At 37.6% G+C, this 19,143-nt stretch overlaps 1 protein-coding gene across 1 annotated transcript in view; it reads right to left on the reverse strand.

Moving 5' to 3' along the window:
• Positions 1-1,009: 1,009 nt before the first annotated feature.
• The window catches only part of FRZB (frizzled related protein), a 33,474-nt gene continuing 15,340 nt past the window's right edge, over positions 1,010-19,143 (reverse strand). The window contains exons 3-6 of the mRNA XM_079924446.1: positions 10,244-10,309; positions 5,889-6,093; positions 5,478-5,541; positions 1,010-2,150 (exon numbers count right to left, since the gene is read on the reverse strand). Coding sequence (XP_079780572.1) covers positions 2,034-2,150; positions 5,478-5,541; positions 5,889-6,093; positions 10,244-10,309 — 452 coding nt within the window. The 3' untranslated portion in view covers positions 1,010-2,033. The remainder of the gene's footprint in view (positions 2,151-5,477; positions 5,542-5,888; positions 6,094-10,243; positions 10,310-19,143) is intronic.

A 19,143-nucleotide genomic window follows, 5' to 3' on the forward strand; every position in this document is an offset into this window, starting at 1 on the left:
CTGCAAACAGCGGTGGCTTTCATTGTACCTCAAAAGATTTTGCTACTTAAAATTCCTCTTACTATGGTTTGGAAGAGTTGATGACATTTTGTGGATTTGAGAAACCAATTGCTTTAAATCTCCTGCAGTCGGTTCTTGCCCTTCTTTCCTCATTAACATGAAAAAGGCATGAGAGAAACAGGAAGAGGCAGAAGTGCTAGTTTCCAGTCCTCAGTCCTTGAAGCTCAGGTTGAGGTCAGGACGAGAGATACTGAGGTGAAGTTCATCCACTGTGGGACTTCACTACTACCCTGTGACACACAAACTCCCCTTTGTGGGCTACAACAGCAGCACCTGGAAAGAAATTACCCTGTCTTAGCCATCTGAGAGGCAGATGGTGAAAATACCTGAAAGCAACCATATGGCATCTCAAAGACTATGTGGTCCTGATGTGGGCAAAGGTGAGAACTCCTTCTTCTGGGATTGTGGAAATTGTTGGGGTTTGGGGGTCAGTCAGGAGGCAGGGATGTTCTCTTACTTCCAAAAGAGGGAATTTAGATCAATTGTTATTTACCATTTTAGGAAACTTTTGTTCAGGAATGAATTTCATTCTTGCATGTTTGTCCTTGTAGAAGGAAACAGCACCATTTGCTTCATAAGTGTTTTCTTTTCAGCATACCACAGCTTAGAAATTTGGTTCTATTAATACTAATATCAAATATGTAAATTTAAGAGAATGAGACTGTCAAGTGATGGGCACAGGCTCTAAAGAACGCCTGCTGGAGGAAGAAGTGAGAGCATCATTTGTTCCCCATGGTCCCTGGGGGACCCCACTGCAGCTTGGGTAATGAGAGTGAGCATTTGTTTCAAAAGTCAGAATCACCTCTCTCCTGACCACCATCATTCCTTTTATTAAGCATATTTTACTGAGCATTAAACAGCACAAATCCAAATGATAAAGTGCAGACCACTGCACAGGCCTGTAATTCAGTTCAGCTTGGGTGTGAGTGTACGGACACACACCCCACGCTAACACACACAGACACACCCACACCCAGAATCTTGCACATTTTACCATCCTGCAACTACAGCATTTTAGAGAGCCCCATATCTTTAAAAAAATAACACCCTGGTGCATATGCGTACACACTTTCTTTTCCTGGTCAAATGCAGCAAGTGAGATTTATTTTAAAAGAAGAAGAAGAAAAAGACTTACACCAATGGGGTTATCTAAAAGGAAGCAGATTAAACAGAGCCATGCTGATAACAGCTGATGTCTGGTTATAATTCACTTCCCTAATGCTGATTAATATATTCACAAACAAATCGAATGTGTTGCCAAAAGAGAAACACTGCTGTTAACACCCCAACAGCTACTGGTTTCAGTTGTGCTTCTCGATCAGGCAAAATGCTCTTTCCCCAGCTCCTAACACTGTTTATTTTGCTTCCTGCCAATCTTGCAAATAATTCGTCTTGCGTGTCGTTTCCTCATAAATGCTTCCTGGTGCTTGATCACTTTGCCTGTGTGGCATTTGATTTCAAACTGCCATTTTACCTTTATAAACATTTAGAACTTTCTAAGCGTGAGGAGAATGCCCAAAAGGCATGCAAAAATGAGGCTGTAATTAGATCAGCAAAGTATGCCTTACAGCCTATCTAGCTTTCTGTGTATACCAGAAATCTCTCTTTGCATCCAATATTGCATTCCCAATCTGGGTGCAGAACAGTAAATTAACATTTACTCCAGCAAAGAGGCCCTGGTATCAATATGTTTAATTTATTATTATTGCAAAGGACAGTTTTCCCATGATTAGTGAAACAGAATACATATAATATATTTAAGGATCTGCACCCAGACCACAAAAAAGGGGGGTAGGGATGGAGGGTAGGAGAAAAGCAGAAAATAAAAGAAAAAATAGAAGTAATATCAGTTACCACCTGATTTTTGTGGTTAAAAAATAGAATATGACGTGCAATAGTGCAATTTTCCTTTGCTAGTCCAGCAACGCAAGTCTTAATAGGAAGTCCACTGAGGATTTTCTGCATTTCAGGATTTAGTTGCGTGCTTGCCAGGAGTTAGAGTTCCTACCAGACTTCTGACTCTGAGTGGAATCACTATGGCTAGAATCACTTTTATTCAGTCCAAGATGACGGAGCTTCATATCCCAGCGCTGTGAAATTTAAAACAGAAAACGGTCACAAGCACATATTACCAGGGTCATCACTTCTATTATTCTAACAACTGAGTAAGACTGCAAAATCAGACCTCAAAAGCATTTTACTACTTTTCCAAAAGTATAAAAATCTATATCCCAGGGTAACAATGAGATGGATGCTATGTAAACATAATTCTTTTATTTGAAAAAGCACAAAATTGGCCACTTGTATCAGTAATGCTTTCATATCAAATCTTTAACTTAAAATATCCAATAAACGGTGACACAAATATACATTGATATCTGTGGGTATTTCCTGAGGTAACATACACAAGTCTAGTACTTCATGGGTGACCAACAAATGGAAGATTTAAATAGAGAATTTGAAGAAAGGGCTACTTTTTATTTTCCTCTCTTATGACTTGTAAAAACACAGCCTTTTAAACCTGTGTGATTTGAGCGGTGAAAAAAATGAAAATGGGGGGAGGGGGTAGAGTCCCTTAAAAATATTTCCTAAATAATATCTACCAAGTGCAACAAAATAGAACACAGTTCTGCCCTCATTCTATGTTTTACAAAGCAGACATCACCAATGTTTCTAATAACTACAATCAAGCTTATTAATATTTCATATTAACAATTTCAATAATGTTTACATTATTGAATATAATAATTTAAAAGGAAGTTATATTATGGTATTACAGGTAGTAAATAAGAATAAGGGCTATAGCAGTACTTCTTAAACTTCAATGAATATAGAAATAACTTGGAGATCTTGTTAAAATTGCAGATCCTCATTCAGTGGGTCTGGGATGGGGCCCAAGATTTTCATACCTAACAGGCTCCCAGGTGATGCCAGTGTTGCTGGTCCAGGGATCACACTTTGAGCAGCAAGGAGCTAATGTCAGATGGCCCAAGTTCAAATTCTAACTCCATCAGTTACCATTCGAAGATTCTTGGACTTACTAGACCTTATCATTTACATATTAGAATTAATTCTAGCATCTGCTTAGTGTTCTGAAGATTCACAGATGAAAAATGTATAAAATTCTTAGTAGAAAACAAATTCTCCATTTTCAATTACTGAAATTACTGAAAGTAATTCTTCATTTTAGCACACTTAACTCCACAATCTTATTGGATTTTCATATTAAAAAAAAAAAGTCTGAATTTCAGCTCCCCAAGGCAGGCTAAATATCTTGATTTGAACAACCTGCTATTACAGAGACTTAGGTTTAAAAAAAAAAATTGCATTGCAAAGCCATAAAAAAGTCTTTATTTAATTCTTGATCTATCCCTGAGCGCAAAAAAAAATCAGCTGAAAAGGACAACTCTTATTAAAAAAAAAACAGTATCCTCCATAAAACTCTTTTTTACATCTTCAGAACGGACTGGAAAACTACAGTAAGGATCTCAGTAATTCTAGCCAAAAGAGGTTTCCCATTCATGGTCTTTAACCCTGAGTTCTGTGTATGAATTAAAAATTGTTCAAGTTATTTCTTCCCTTCAGCATGTTTAAATCCAGACTGAAAATATAAATGAGTTCACAATAATAACTGAGTTCCCTGTAGAAAGCAATGGAAAATATCTTTGCCTTACTAAGAAAAAGGACAAACACGCCATGTGTCCTGGGTCTTTACACGATGATAATTGTTTTGGTACCAAAAGAGAAGCAGCAAGCCGTGTTATATGCTTTGCAGCAATGATGTTGAAAGCTCTTCCAACTGGTACAGGAATTTAGGACAAATTCCTGTTCTGCATTAGCAAGCAGAAAACGGAATTAAAAGGACAGTAAGAGATTCCAATACACTGAAGAAGAGCTACTTTTTAACAGACAGCAAACAAATTGAAAAGAGATACAAATAGAGAATTCTCATGAGTCTGAACTTGAAATACATCTCACTTTTGACAAAATACTGGAGCGGAGGTGGGGGGGGTGGGGGGGGCGGGGGGGGGGGAGGGATAGCTTTCTGGAGGGTATTTTCTCCCTGCAAAATAATGCCCTCTACGTTTCTCGTAGGTCACTTAAACTGAAATGTATCTGCTGTGTTAAGTGCCAGGTGTATAAGATAAACTGCCTGGGGGTGTTTAACTTACACTTGTAAATGTTTGGTACAATTCCCACTCTCCCCTCCCCCCCTTTCTGCCCACTACACACACACACACACACACACACACACACACACACACACACACACACACACACACACACACACACACCGTTTTTGATTCTTTGCCCTTCTGTGCATACTACCCACATTCCTTCTGTTGAAACAGATTTGCTTAGTAAGAGGAAATGGAACCTTCTATAATAAGGTGATTTTTTAAAAAATGCATCACTTACAGAATCTAAGAGTCATTGGCTTAAAAATAAAGCTATGGGGCTTCCCTGGTGGCGCAGTGGTTGAGAGTCCGCCTGCCCATGCAGGGGATGCGGGTTCGTGCCCCGGTCCGGGAAGATCCCACACGCCGCAGAGCGGCTGGGCCTGTGAGCCATGGCCACTGAGCCTGCGCATCCGGAGCCTGTGCTCCGCAACGGGAAAGGCCACAACAGTGAGAGGCCCGCGTACCGCAAAAAAAAAAAAAAGAAAACAATAAAGCTATGTTTCTGCTCTAAGGACCTAATTTGGTCAGATCTCTTATATACAGATGAATGTGGCTGCACCTTGTACATAGGAACTGGTGCCTATGCATTGGGACAATATTGGCAGTTTTGTACCCAAACTTTATTCTCCCCTTCTTCTCTGACTCACAGAACTGCAATTGTTCAAGGAACCAACATATTCAGCTAAAAAAACTACACTTTCCAGCTTCTCTTGCAGCTAGGGATGGACAGGAGACCCAGTCCTAAGTAAAATTGCTAGGTAGGATGCTTGGAATCTATTTTTACCTCCCTTTTCTTTCTCCCTGAAATGTAGGTGTGATGTGGAGGTAGGGCAGCCATCCTGTGACGTCCAGCTAACCTTGAATATGGAAGCAATATCTTTGAAAATGACCGATCCGTAAGCTAGAGGGAGCCTGGAGCCCTAATGAGAATGTGGAGCCACCAGAGCTCACTGAACAGTGAGCTAAGATGAGGAAGGTGGCCAGCTGGCCTAACTACAGCTAGACTTCCCATGGTGGGAAGTTAGACAGCTGTAGTTAGGTCTCTGATACACACACAGAGAATTTGCTCCTTAAACGAAACAGACATTACAGACAAACTCAGTTCTTGGAATATTAAATATATATGTATCAGGTTTTAATATTTCTCATGAAGTTGAGGGCAGCTATTTTGTTTAAATGACTGTCTTTCTACTTTTATTTTCTGTTTATCATTTTGAACATAAAATTTAGGCTTACCTTAACTTTTTTACCAAGTCGATCCTTCCATTTCTCAGCAATAGAACCTTCCACCAACAGTAATCTATATTTTTAAAGAAGCAACCATTTTTGAAACATTAAAATATATTACTGAAAAGTACAAGGGATCATTGTCAGAAAGACTTACTGTTTATACTAGACTAGGACAGCCAAGTTTTAGAACAGTAATTCTAACTAATTGGGAGTCATGGACCCCTCTAAGAACAAATGAAGCTATGATCCCTCTCCCCAGAAAAATGCACACCCACAAATTTCCCACATATACTTTTGTATCCAATACATGAAATTGAAGGATCCAACTAAAACTGATCTTTAATCCCTCAGAAGGTAGACAGATCCCAAAGTAAGAACCCAGGAGTCATTATTCTGAATCCTTAAGGAGTGAATTACCTGGAGCGTTCCTCATCTTCATAGCCCATGATGAGATACTCTTCATTGACGTTAAGTGGAGGACACAGGCAACCAGAGCTGGTGTAAAGGTTAACAGTGTCCCTTGGAATGTTTACCAGAGAAGCCTTTAAAATCTCCTTCACCTCCACTACTGCAGTCACATCATGGCACTTGATCTTCACTTCTTTAACTTTAGCCCGAATGACTGGATAAAAGACAATAAAGCTGATGTGGTAATATGATACACAATAGGCACCCCATTCAAAAAAGACACATAGGCTTCTTTCTAGTCAATTCATATCCACTTAATGCTCAAAGAATAGAGAGGAAAAGTCAACCATATATTTTCACCTTAGACAGTAGTGAGTGACACACTACACAACACACCTGCCCCCTTAATGTTCAGCCCTGATCCCCTTTGCATGTAAGTTTATATTTGTGTGTATATAAGCATACATGTGTGCATGTATTTCATGGTGAGAAACCATTTAGATAATCAAAGATTGAATCTGGATGTAATTTTCCTTCAAAATTTCATTTTGGATGTGCGTATATGTATATGTGCAGTTTCAACGGTGCCAAGAAGAATTTAAACTATATTAATTTCACTATATGTAAAGACCTAGTACTTAAATATTCTTTGTTGCTTTGTCAGCATTCTTCTATAGGGTCTATTAACAGATTTTCTAAAGAGTTGGGGTTTTCTTTAGCGTCATAAAGCTGTTCTGTTCTACGGTGTCCCCAAGCTTGTTCTTCGATCTTTCCACCTTCCTCATCTTAGCTCACTGTTCAGACATCTGCTCCTTTCTTCCTTTGTTTCAGTATAGATTATCTTTCATACCTTCCTTTAGGTATACTGCATTTTCTTTTTGAATAAAAACTGTCGCCACTCATGTGCTATGGAATGTGGCCTAATATGTCAATTGCATTAATTTACCTCTTTCAAGGGATATTCTAGCATCCAACTTATAAGACTCGGCTTGACTTCTCAATATAAAGACAAACTGACTTAAAACTAATTCAGTTGCAAAGTCAAAGTATTTGACTCAGAATCTAGAAAGTACAGTTCTCCTTCTTTTCTGTATTTCCCTCCTTTGGAAGAGCCAAATTCTTTAGATTCCTACTTCTGGTAAATGAGCTTTTTACTTTTTTTTTTCCTAAAGGGGGAGTTTGAAAAAGCCTAAGAAGAAGCAAAAATGTCAATTAGTAAGAAGCCAGTGGCTTTTGACCAGGCAGCCTCATTGCTCTAGTTCAATATCCATGGATATTATACACAGGAAAACACAACATATCCAAATGAATGTACTTTTTGAAAGCCTCTTAGGCATATATCTGTAAACTACCTTCATCTGAGTCCCTTCCCACATATTTTAGGGGTTTTGAACTACAAAGAAAAAAGTAATCCGTGAAAATATAAAGCCAGCTAATAAGCCATTGCCTCCCATCAATGCCCCAATTCCATACAGAAACTTATTCAATAACATTCCACCAGTACAAGACACATACAATAAAAATTAAGCTACTAATTCTAAAAACTTTAGGACAAAACCTCATTTTTGCTTCACAGGTATTTCAATCTTCAGAGAACTAGTTGTCTCAAGTATGAGAGCTTATACTAAGCAAAATGTAACTGCCCAGCTGTCCCTGCTTGGTGTGATTTGTGAGTGAAGGAGTCCCTTTTTATTAGTGTTCTACTCTTATTTTAACAAAAGATGAGATTGCCCTTTTTGAAATGTCATTTGGGAGAATCAGATGATAGATTCACAACCCCAGCTAGCAGACATTTTTGTGCGTCCTGGCTTATGTGAATGTGCTTCATAGCATTCATCAACTATCACAGATTAGTGAACTGTGCAAACCTTCTCAAACTAATGATTTATTTACCCGGTGTGTCTACTATTTTCATTAGAAATTTTTAGCACATGTACCCACTCCAAAATAAATATCTCTCTACAAGACTTACTTTATTATTCAAGCAATTTTGTTAAAGCTCAAGAGCTTTAAACTGAATTAATCTGAATGAAGCAGAGGTTTTATCTGAATTATCAAATGCTCCCACCCCCACTTTGTTTTCTCAGTAGACACATGTAGATATTTAAGAAAGACAAAAATCAACATATTTTGGAATTTAAAATGTATTTTCTTTGCAGGGTTTTTCCTTCTATTTAATCATTTCAGTGCCTGCCTTCCCCAGAGAATCTCTGAGTAAGCCTCAGACAAGTGAAAATCCTTAAACTATGGGCAATCTAGTTATTGTTTGGCTATGAGAAAGAAATTATCTTTTTTCCATTAACTGTGCTCTGTATCCCATTTTCGGTTGTAATTTTCACTCAGCTACCTCGTTGCTGATTTTCTCTTCCCCTGACTTGTACCCAGTAGTATTTTATCTTTTAATAAAAATAGCAGCACTAACCACTGCAGCACTAAGAAGGTTGGGTATAGTAAAAATTAATAAGTAAAATAAATATAAATTCAACTAAAATTCCCCAATATAAAATTTCTATCATGCTTTTGTTTTTAATATAACCGTACTTAAAAGTTCATATAGCATTTTTCAGTCTTACAAAGCTAATCTCCTAAAAATTAAGACTTCCTTTTTCTTGTGATATCTCATATCACTTTGTAGAGGAGAGGGTCCTCAGATGAGCAGCCAGGTAAACATTTCAACCTTGGAAAGTGTGTCTACCATTGACTAAGAGAAACTATAGATTCCTCTAAAGATGTTAGTAAACAAAAAATAAAAATTGATTCCATTGAAGAAAAACTTGAGAAACTAGGTATATTTATTTTAAAGAGATTTAACTACACTGAATCTTTTACTTGATACCTTTCAATACACAGTATTCTCAAAGATATCAAAGATTACTCTTACAGAGATTTACCCATTTCTCTCCATCCAATTCCCAAAATTATAAAAGCAGGATAAGTGTGCCGTGTATGTCCTATATTCTCTAAAGTAGGGTATGTAAACTCAATAATAAAGCCCTCATTTTAATCATGTAGGTGCATTTAAAAATCTATTTAATTGCCATGTTTATTCATTTACTCAGCATCGACAGAGACAGTAACATGAACTTTATTAATCTCATAAATGCCACAGGGGGAAAATCATAATAAAATGCCTATGGAATACAGCAAATACTGATTTGTTCCTTATTTTATCAACTGGAAAACTCTATTAATTGACCCTTTGAAATATAGTGGTAATTGATATTTGTGACTCTGAAGCATCCCAGTACCCAAAAGTAATTCTGAATAATCAAAGGAAAGACAACTTAGGTTCAATAATCATTGATAAAATAAGGATAATAGAACGTCTCATGGCGCAGTTGAGAAAATCACATAAGATAGTGTATAGAAACCGCCTAATACAGTACTTGGCACAGAGGCAGCAGGCTTTTTCCTCCTCCAGTTAAATTTGTCAGCTACATTTAGATTGGTAGCTCTTCAATTAATATTTTGTTTATCAGAATACCACATGTCTAGGTCAGTCTAGATAACAAAACATTTCCTTAATTGAATACTAACAACTTCTGTGTTACTTTCCAACTCTGTCAATGTTTTTCATGAGTTAGACTGAAGAAACCCAGTTTGATTCTTTTAACCACTCATAACACATTGAAGTGCTCCTCTGTTTACCCCACTTACTGTTCACCCCCGTAAATCACAACTGATGACCCATTGCAGTTCCAGATCCTCCCTGGCCCGTCAGAAAGGGAAGAGTCCCTCCCACCTGTTTTGAAATGTATCTCTGTGTACTTAACTGCATGGTTCTAAGATGCCAGCAATGCTGCCTGATATGCTTCAAAAAAATCAAGCATTTGTTGAGAATGGTCCCCTTATGAGACCGTTTAGTTGTTTGGAACAGGGAGAGTTTGCTCTTAAAAGTTGTCCTTGTTGGGGCTACCCTGGTGGTGCAGTGGTTAAGAACCCACCTGCCAATGCAGGGGACACGGGTTTGAGCCCTGGTCTGGGAAGATTCCACATGCCACGGAGCAACTAAGCCGGTGCACCACAATTACTGAGCCTGCGCTCTAGAGCCCGTGAACCACAGCTACTGAGCCCGTGTGCCACAACTACTGAAGCCCGCGCGCCTAGAGCTTGTGCTCCACAAGAGAAGCCACGGCAACGAGAAGCCTGCGCACCCCACGGAACCCCCACTCGGGGCAACCAGAGAAAGCCCACACACAGCAATGAAGACCCAATGCAGCCAAAAAAAAAAAAAAATCAATTAAATAAATCAATTTAAAAAAAAGTTGTCCTTGTTTGTTTTTAAGCCTCATTCTTATTTACACACACATACACATCCTTTCTTAACTCAGCAGTTTATAAATCAATCGTGAAGTTATCCTTACCATAGTTGTAATTGTTTCGGAAATAGGTCTTCTGTGTAGCTCTGATAGGTTTACATTTGCAGCGTTCTAAAAAATATAACATTTTATCTATTATAAGCAAAACTTCAACATCAGCTTTCTTTTGTTTATGCACATTTTTTGGTAATATTAGATCCAAGTTCGGTAGCAAGGAGGCTCTTAGTAATTCTACGTGTCTGGTCTCTTTCTTCTGGAACTACATTCACGTTTATTCTAGATACATAGCCTCTTATTCAGTGTCAAATGCTCATAAGTTCCCATTCTCCAACAAACCACCCAGATCCTGAGGAAACACTTCATCACCATGCAGGAGGAGAGCATGACTCCAGAGTCCTGAAAGAGACATGCTTAGTGCTTGTGGCAGAAGAATCAATGCCAACTGAGAGGCAATTTATGCTTATGCTCAGGTAACTGGTTTACCCCTGTGCAAGATCACTTGCATTCATGGACATTTTACAGGTTACACAGCACCCCTCCAAATATTAGTTTCCGGATCTAAAAGCAACTCAGTGAGATAAGCAGGTATTGTTATAACCCAGTGAACTTATTGAAGAGGCATGAGTTTCTTCTTTTTTATTTAATTTTTACTTTTTAAATTTTTAACTGAAGTATGAGTTACAATATTATACTTGTTTCAGGTGTACACCATAGTGATTATCATGACTACCTTCTACAGGCAGAATAACTGCTATTAAACTCAATGGTATTTTTATGTTTATTGGCGGAAATTACTAGATACATATTTCAAAATGAGAAGTTCTGTGCTTTTTAAATATCTGGTGAGTGGTGACCAGAACACATATTCTATGTGACATAATACAGGTGTATGTAATAAACGTAATTATCTCAAAATGTTTCATGTATTGGATAAATCATTTAACATCTTGGAGAGTGGATTACTATATTGTTTATAGATTACTTAGCTAAGAAATATACAATATATATACATCATACATCATAATATATATACATCATAGTAAATTCTTAGTCATTAAAGTCAATATAAAAATAGGAAATAACACACAATTACCTTAGAAAGCATTTTAGTTTATGTAAAGATTTCTTTAAAATAGTACCCCTGAGAAAGCTTCATTGAAGATGAAATGGTATGTGTTTCTTCTATTTTCACACAGAAAAAGGAAAAATGAACACATTAACCACAGAAAAGAAGCCAACAAAAAATTTTTGTTTAAAAAGTGTTTTATGTTAGCACGGAGACTAATAAAAGGCAGAAGTTTTCCTTGACCATTTGACATTGTGTTTTCTAATCAAAATAAATGTTATTTCCAGTTGAACTCACAGAAAACATGCTTTGAAGTAGTAGTCCCAAGGGATGTAACACTTCACTACCCGATTTTCAATTCTAGAAATAAGCGTCTCTACTGGGGACAGGTGCTGGTCTCCAAAGCAGAAGCAGCAGCACTGTTGTTCTCACCCAGGAGAGAAGTGAGGATGTCCTCAGGGCTACACACAGCAATTCTCTTGTTCTGCAGATAATTTTTAACACTGTTTTTGTGGAAGAACAATCTCAGCCCAATAAACCATATGCAACATCAGTGCTGGTTGCTATTTTGAAGAAGACTCTTCAAAAAATAACTTTCTTATTAGCAAAACATTTGTATTCCCATTTAAAACAGAATAGAAAGTTATCTAGTTCTATTGTTTTATTTTGTACCAAAATATTACACATTTTTAAAAGAGATATTCTTGAGATTGACATTATTTCTGAAGAAATATATGTTATGGTCTTTGACTTACAAATTATCCTCACCCATATATAGATATGGATTTATGCTTTTCTACCTCTTTATATTTTTTTAATTAAAAATTTTTTTTTATTGGGGTATAGTTGTTTTACAATGTTGTGTTAATTTCTACTATATAGTGAAGTGGAGTTCCCTGTGCTATACAGCAGGTTCTTATTAGTTATCTATTTTATACATATTAGTGTATATATGTCAATCCCAATCTCCCAATTCACTTATGCTTTTCTATCTCTTTAAAAATAGACATTTATTTATTTATAATGAATAGATATTTATTCATTAAAAATAATGAATGTAGATAAATTACCTACATATTTGTAATTCTTCAGAAAATTGCACATGTTCTAATGAAAAATTCTTGGCAAAAATACACCAGCTGTTACTGGATTGCATCTAATATGTTGTTGTTACCATATAGCTTTGCTTGAAGCATAAAAAATGGATTCTAAAACACTTTCCAGGCAGAGATTTTTCAAAAAAATTATATCATAAAACAATTTAGGAAGAGTTTAAGTAGGTGTTTCCACAACCATATGTACAACTACAGGGCTTCCCTGGTGGCGCAGTAGTTGAGAGTCCACCTGCTGATGCAGGGGACATGGGTTCGTGCCCTGGTCTGGGAAGATCCCACATGCCGCGGAGCGGCTGGGCCCGTGAGCCATGGCCACTGAGCCTGCGCGTCTGGAGCCTGTGCTCCGCAATGGGAGAGGCCACAGCAGTGAGACGCCTGAGTACAGAAAAAAAAAAAAAAAAAAAAGCCTGAAACTCATATGTACAACTACATGTATTAGCTAGTCTCTTTCCTAATAGCTAATGACCTAAGTAATTATTTTCTTGGGACTAAATTTTGTTCCTCCTCAATGCACTTGTTTCTCCTGCTGGCCTCAGAGGTGGCAATGCCGTACTATATGTTTGAAAACTTTCTTATGCTCCAAACCTTAGCTCTTGCTATCAGCAAATATCTGTCTGGTTGAAGTAACTAGTAGCTCAAAAAATAACAGAGTAATAAGGAGGAGTGGAATTTTATATCTACAAGGCTCAAATACAGAAGAACTTTCACTTACTTATGCTAACTCAACTCAAACATTCATATCTGAAGGTTTTCATGAAAAGTGTATCTTAGATCAACATATCTGGAAGATTATCCCTTTTCTAAAGTATTTCTACCCACATCTACATATATGTCTCCAAAAGCCCAAGAACTGGGAAATGGCCAAAAAAAAAAAAATCATAGAGGAATACACTGCATGCATTATTTACTACATTTTTTTGTACCAGCCACCCTCAATCAGACTGCAACAGCTTCTTTTTATTTTGCTACCAATAGTTGATTTCTCAGACTTTTTATTGGGCCAGTAGCATTATCATCATACCTACTTTAATTCACCAATAATTTTGCCACTAGTGTCCCTCCTCCAGCTTGCCAATGGCACAGGTCTATTATTTTACTGAGCTTTGCACAAAAGACCACTAGATATTGATTTGCTTGCATCCCACTGTTAAGAAGAAAAACATGTAAAGGAACTGCCTTGGTGCTCTTATCTAAGGAAAAAATACGGCAAAATTTAAAGGAGTTGGCTGTGACACAGTAAAGAAGTGACAAAGAGTTCTTCTAGTGTGGGGAAAGTTTTAATATTAGCAATTCATTCACCTCGAAGTCTAGAATTAAATATAACCTGAATCACAGGACAACATGCAATCCTATATCTCACAAGCATCTGTGGAGCACAACCAGGAAACTGTCTTGGGCAGCTTTCCCTCACATTCTCTAGTTAGATTCTCTCAGCTACTCTTCTAGAATCCAAGATCTCCTACTCCTCTGCTAATGAAACTGAAAACTGTTTATTATCCTAGTATGAACATGAGTTTACCACCCTAGAACACATAGGAGTTTGTGAAATTAACATGCCCAGTGCTGCACAGAACCTGGTCTGCAATTCAGGGGAGCTGCCCTATGGTGCACCGCAGTGCCTGAGCCAGGAACAGCTTCCCTGTCTCAACACTGGGGCTTCTGAGAAACAGTTCTGAGTGGGAAGTCATCACATCCTTCTTCATTCATTTTTTTACACATAAAAAAAGAATCAGCTCATTTATTGAAAATACATAAAGACAATAGTCTTTTTTAAAGGGTTCCATGATTTTACAAGTCTAAAAATTATAAGTACCTGACAATTATGAAATTTGATACTCACCGGACCTTAACTATTTAAGGCAACCTTGTTTGAGTTCAAGCTTAAGTGTGATATGACTTTCTAACTAACCCTGACCTTTGTTTGAAATTGACTTCTGTTGGGTCTTCTCCAGAGCTGTAAGACTATAATTAACTTTGGCAGATTCCAAAACCCCTATAACCTTTCATGTACCATGACTTTGGAATACTACCATCTGTTAGTGAGTACTTTTCTGCTTTTTTTAAGGAAAAGGCCTTAGATCTGTGCTCAAGATTTATTTTCAAAAAGAAAATACAATTCTATTTGCATTACAATTTCTATTATAACTCTTTCAAGACGGACTCTAATCAGATCAGAGTTTAAATAATTTTAATTTGCACCAAATGAACTATGTTTTATATTTGACCCTGAAAGCCCACTTGTCCACCTTCGCTCCATTTTAAGACACATAGGAGCAGACCACAACAATTTTTAAAGCAGATGTAAAAAATAAAATGTTATGATCCTTAACTATGACTTCTTTACTGAGATCCAGATCTATATTTTCAATTGCCTATAAATGGTGTCCATGAACCAGGTTTGAGTAATTTTAAACATATGTCAATGTCCATCACACCATAAAATTGTCTTTCTTCTATAGAAATAGCGTTTTCTGACTCTACAACCCTGGGATAGCTATGCTTCTCTAAATATAAGATGGAAAAGGAAAAGAGAACTAACATTTGTTGAAGCCTTTGAGTCACTTACATATTAATTCATTCATTCTACAAATATTTATTGGGTGTCTATTACACGCCAAACTCTGTGCCAGGCATGTAGGACACCTGATGAGCAATACAGACAATTCAGAATAGGATACAGACATTGAACAAATAATTACACATGAAATAATTTATTTTCATATGTAATACATCCTATGAAAGAAAAGTACAATGTGCAGTGAGAACATACAATTTGATGACCTAAACTAGTCTGGTCTTCAAAGTCCTCTGAGGAAATGACATTAAAGCTTGAAACCTGAAAGATTAGCTGTAGCTATCCAGGCAGGAACTACATCTTTATACATAACATAGTGAAGAAGAAGACCATAAAGGAGACTGAGAAGGCACATCCAAAGATGGGGAAGAAATACAGGAGAGTATAGAGTCAAAAAGCTGAAAGAAGATGGTGTTTCAAGAGAAAAGGAGAGCTCTCTTTGAGGAGAGCTCCCTCAAAGCTCAGATGACTTAAGAGAGAAAGGGGTCCATTAAATTCAGTTGGCAAGGGGACTTCCCTGGCAGCCCAGTGGTTAAGACTCTGCGCTTCCACTGCAGGGGGCGTGGGTTTGATCTTGGGGAACTAAGATTGCGCATGCCGGGGGGCCAAAAAAAATTTTTAGTTGGCAAGGAAAACATGGGTGTAAGCCAGAGGGACACTCTATCCACTGCACAAGAAGAGAAAGGAGAGAGGGGTACTGATGTTGACAGCTTCTAAATCTGTTGCTGGGATGATGAGAGTTCCCTCTGTTGGCGTTTACTTTCTCACTGAAGGATGAAGTCATCAGCTGCAGGGAATGAGAGGCTAAGAGAAGCAGGGTATGGAAGAGTAAGGAGACAAGAGAAAGTATAAAAGAGTTATTTTGGGCTTCCCGGGTGGTGCAGTGGTTGAGAGTCCGCCTGCCGATGCAGGGGACACGGGTTCATGCCCCGGTGCGGGAGGATCCCACATACCGCGGAGCGGCTGGGCCCCTGAGCTCAAGGCCACTGAGCCTGAGCATCCGGATCCTGTGCTCCGCAACGGAAGAGGCCACAGCAGTGAGAGGCCCGCGTACCACAAAAAAACAAACAAAAAACCCAGTTATTTTATTGAGTGGAAAGGCAAACTTTCCAGAGAAACAAGGTAGGGTTGCTAAGCAATGTTAATCATGTATTTGAATTTTGTCTTGAACTTAAAGTAAAACCAGTCACCCTAGCCAAGTAATCTTCTCCAGCATCAGGAGTTGAGAATTTGCCAGGTGACTAAGGCAGAAGAAAAGATACGCAAGGGAATTGAGGGTATTTTCAAGGGAATGATTATTACAATAGACTGTGAAATCTCAGGTAGACAAGGAGGTTAGGGTTGAACAATAATAGTAAGCAGTATATGATGAATAGGTAGTCCCAGTGGAGTAACATTTTAGCAGTGATGATACTAAAGCAAATCTGCTGGAATGAAAAGAGATGGTAGGCAAAGAAGTGGATACTTGAAAGTAAGATTACAGAGCTGGCATCACTGCTAGATGGCAAGGTACAGAATGTGCCCATGGAAGTGGATGGCTGGGGTAGAACAAACAGGTTAGTGAAGTGAAGGAGTCAATGCACTAGACGGATGATCTACTTTATCATCAAAGTCATCAAAATGGCAACAGGGATGAGTGCCATGATGGAACATGTACAGATAGAGCTTAGTGCAGGGTGGGCAATGTATCATTTGGCCTTCTGGAAGTCAGCTTCACTACCCTTCTAGAAAAAAAGAGATGGTGATACATCCCTAGATTCCACCCCTAGGACCACCTTCCCTCTTCCCAAAATTACAAGTCATGAAATGCACACTGTATTGAAAATCTAGAGGATATTATTATTCCTGGTGCAGTAAGAAAAAAAAACTAAAACAAACAAAAAAACAGAACCCTAATGTCCTGATCTCAATAATGAAGGAAAAATTTTAAAAAGAACAACAATGCGTCTCTTACAGAATCAGGAACCATGTTGATCTGTACCACTAAGAAGATCTATACCACTGAGGCAGAGTCCAGGAAACACCATGGTTATAAAAGGATGGACTTTTATTGTGAGACACAGCTGTGTTTGAATGTAGGCTCCATCTCTTACTGAGATGGAGTTAAAAAAAAGTTACTATTTTTGTAACTTTTAATATCTAAAAGGTGGTATCTTGCAGAATAACTGAGAGAATTAAATGAGATAATACACATAAAATACCTTTCACAGTACCTAGCACACCACAGACCATAAATGTCAGACTTATTTTTGTGCAAGATTCACTGGGAATCTTAATCCCTCATTTGTAAAGACCATTTAATGATTAAGATAAGCAATATTTTCCCAAGGCTCCTTGTCACCTACAGAACTGCGGTGCCTACCAAAAGTAAGCAAAGCGATCAGAATTTTTTCAGTAGTGCCTGACTCTGCTATTTTGATTCAGGTACACCAAGCTAATTTCTTTCCTGATGTAGGAAGTCCATTTGAACTATTATGTACACATCCAAAATTTGAAGGATCAAACTTAGCGAGCCAAAATGATCATGTATGTGGCCATTCTAATAAACGTTAGTGCTAAAGAGTATGGCAAAATTAAGGGCACATGAGTTTAAATCCCATCTCTGTCCCTTCCTACGTATGTGGCCTTGGGCAAGTTACAAAACCCATTTCTACACTAATGCTGGCTACCTCAGAGGGTTATTGTAAGAATTTAAAGAGTAATTCACATAAAGAATTTGGCACAGAGCCTGGTACTTAATCACTCATTGGATGTTAGCTAGTAGTAGTAGTAATATATAAGCAAACCAAAAAGATTGGAAGGAAGATACTTATGCAAATTCAAGAGCAGTTTATGAAACAGAAGAGATAATTTTCTAACAAAAAAATGATCTATAAGTTTGAGGATAAAAATTTGCTAAATTTTCTCCTAGAGATAGAAACTTAATTTAGATGATTACATTTAGTTTGGGAGGAACTGTATAAAAAGAATAGAATTTAGAAATCATATTGGTATTATGCTCACACACAGGCATACTATTTCACAATAAAATGATACACAGAACTAAATGGGTAAATCTCAAAAGCATTATACAAAAAGAAAAGCAGCCAGTCACAAAAGAGTATGTACTGTATGATTCCACTTCCATGAAGCTGAAGAACAAACATTAATTTATGGTAATAAAAATCAGACCTATGCTCACCCCATGCTGGGGTAGGTGATTGACTCGGCACAAGGGAATTCTCAGGGGTGATGGATATGTTCTTTATCTGGATCTGGGTGATAGCTACATGGGTATATACATTTGTCAAAAGTCAATGTGCCATAGACTTAAGAATTGTGCATTTTACTGTAAGTACCATTGACATAAAAATTCATACTTATATGAATTCCTTTCATTTTTCCATACAAAGTGTCATGACTTAGCAGCTGTTCATTACATGTTTAAAATAATATTTATTTCCTAAACGTATACATTGGGCAAAAATATCATATTAGATTCTATTTTGGATTAGAGCAGTATGTGGAAAAGGCAGTGAAGTTGATTGGTGAACTCAGGTAATATAATCAGGCTTTAAAAAGCAAAACTAACATTCGCTTAATTTAGCTCAAAAAACAAACCTCGAACATTGTAATAAAGATCTCAATTCATAGTAATTTGCACTTTGTAAAAGGGACTTGCTTAAGATTGAGGGAACTAACACTATATTAATATGAAAAGGAAATTTAGTTTTATTCCTTTAGGATTTATGTCACAGGAAATTTTTAAATAAACTGTCTTTCAGAAGGTTTCTGGATCCACAAGTCATTCAGGATATACAAAATGTAGAGAACCAATGTGATATGCCTGTTTTCTCCTGTGAGATCTGAAGTGTTAGTTTTGTGATATATAAAAGAGGTCAATTAAGAGGGAATTCCCTGGCAGTCCAGTGGTTAGGACACTGCCGAGGGCCCTGGTTCAATCCCTAGTCGGGAAAGTAAGAACCCCTCAAGCCACTCAGTATGGCTAAAAAAATAAAAAGGTAAATTAAGAGAAAAGCAAAGTGGGTCTTTCAGAACATCATGCATCCACTCAATGTCAACCACACAGAAAAGAGGTGGGAGAAAAGGATAGTGCAGTCAACTGTTCACTCCTTCACTCCCTCCCTGTTCTTGGCATCAAGTATGCCTGGTACAAGGGGTGGTCATTAACTTTTTGATGAAAGGTGGG

The sequence above is a fragment of the Stenella coeruleoalba genome (genome assembly GCF_951394435.1).
Source record: "Stenella coeruleoalba genome assembly, chromosome: 6".
NCBI classification, from domain to species: Eukaryota; Metazoa; Chordata; class Mammalia; order Artiodactyla; family Delphinidae; genus Stenella; species Stenella coeruleoalba.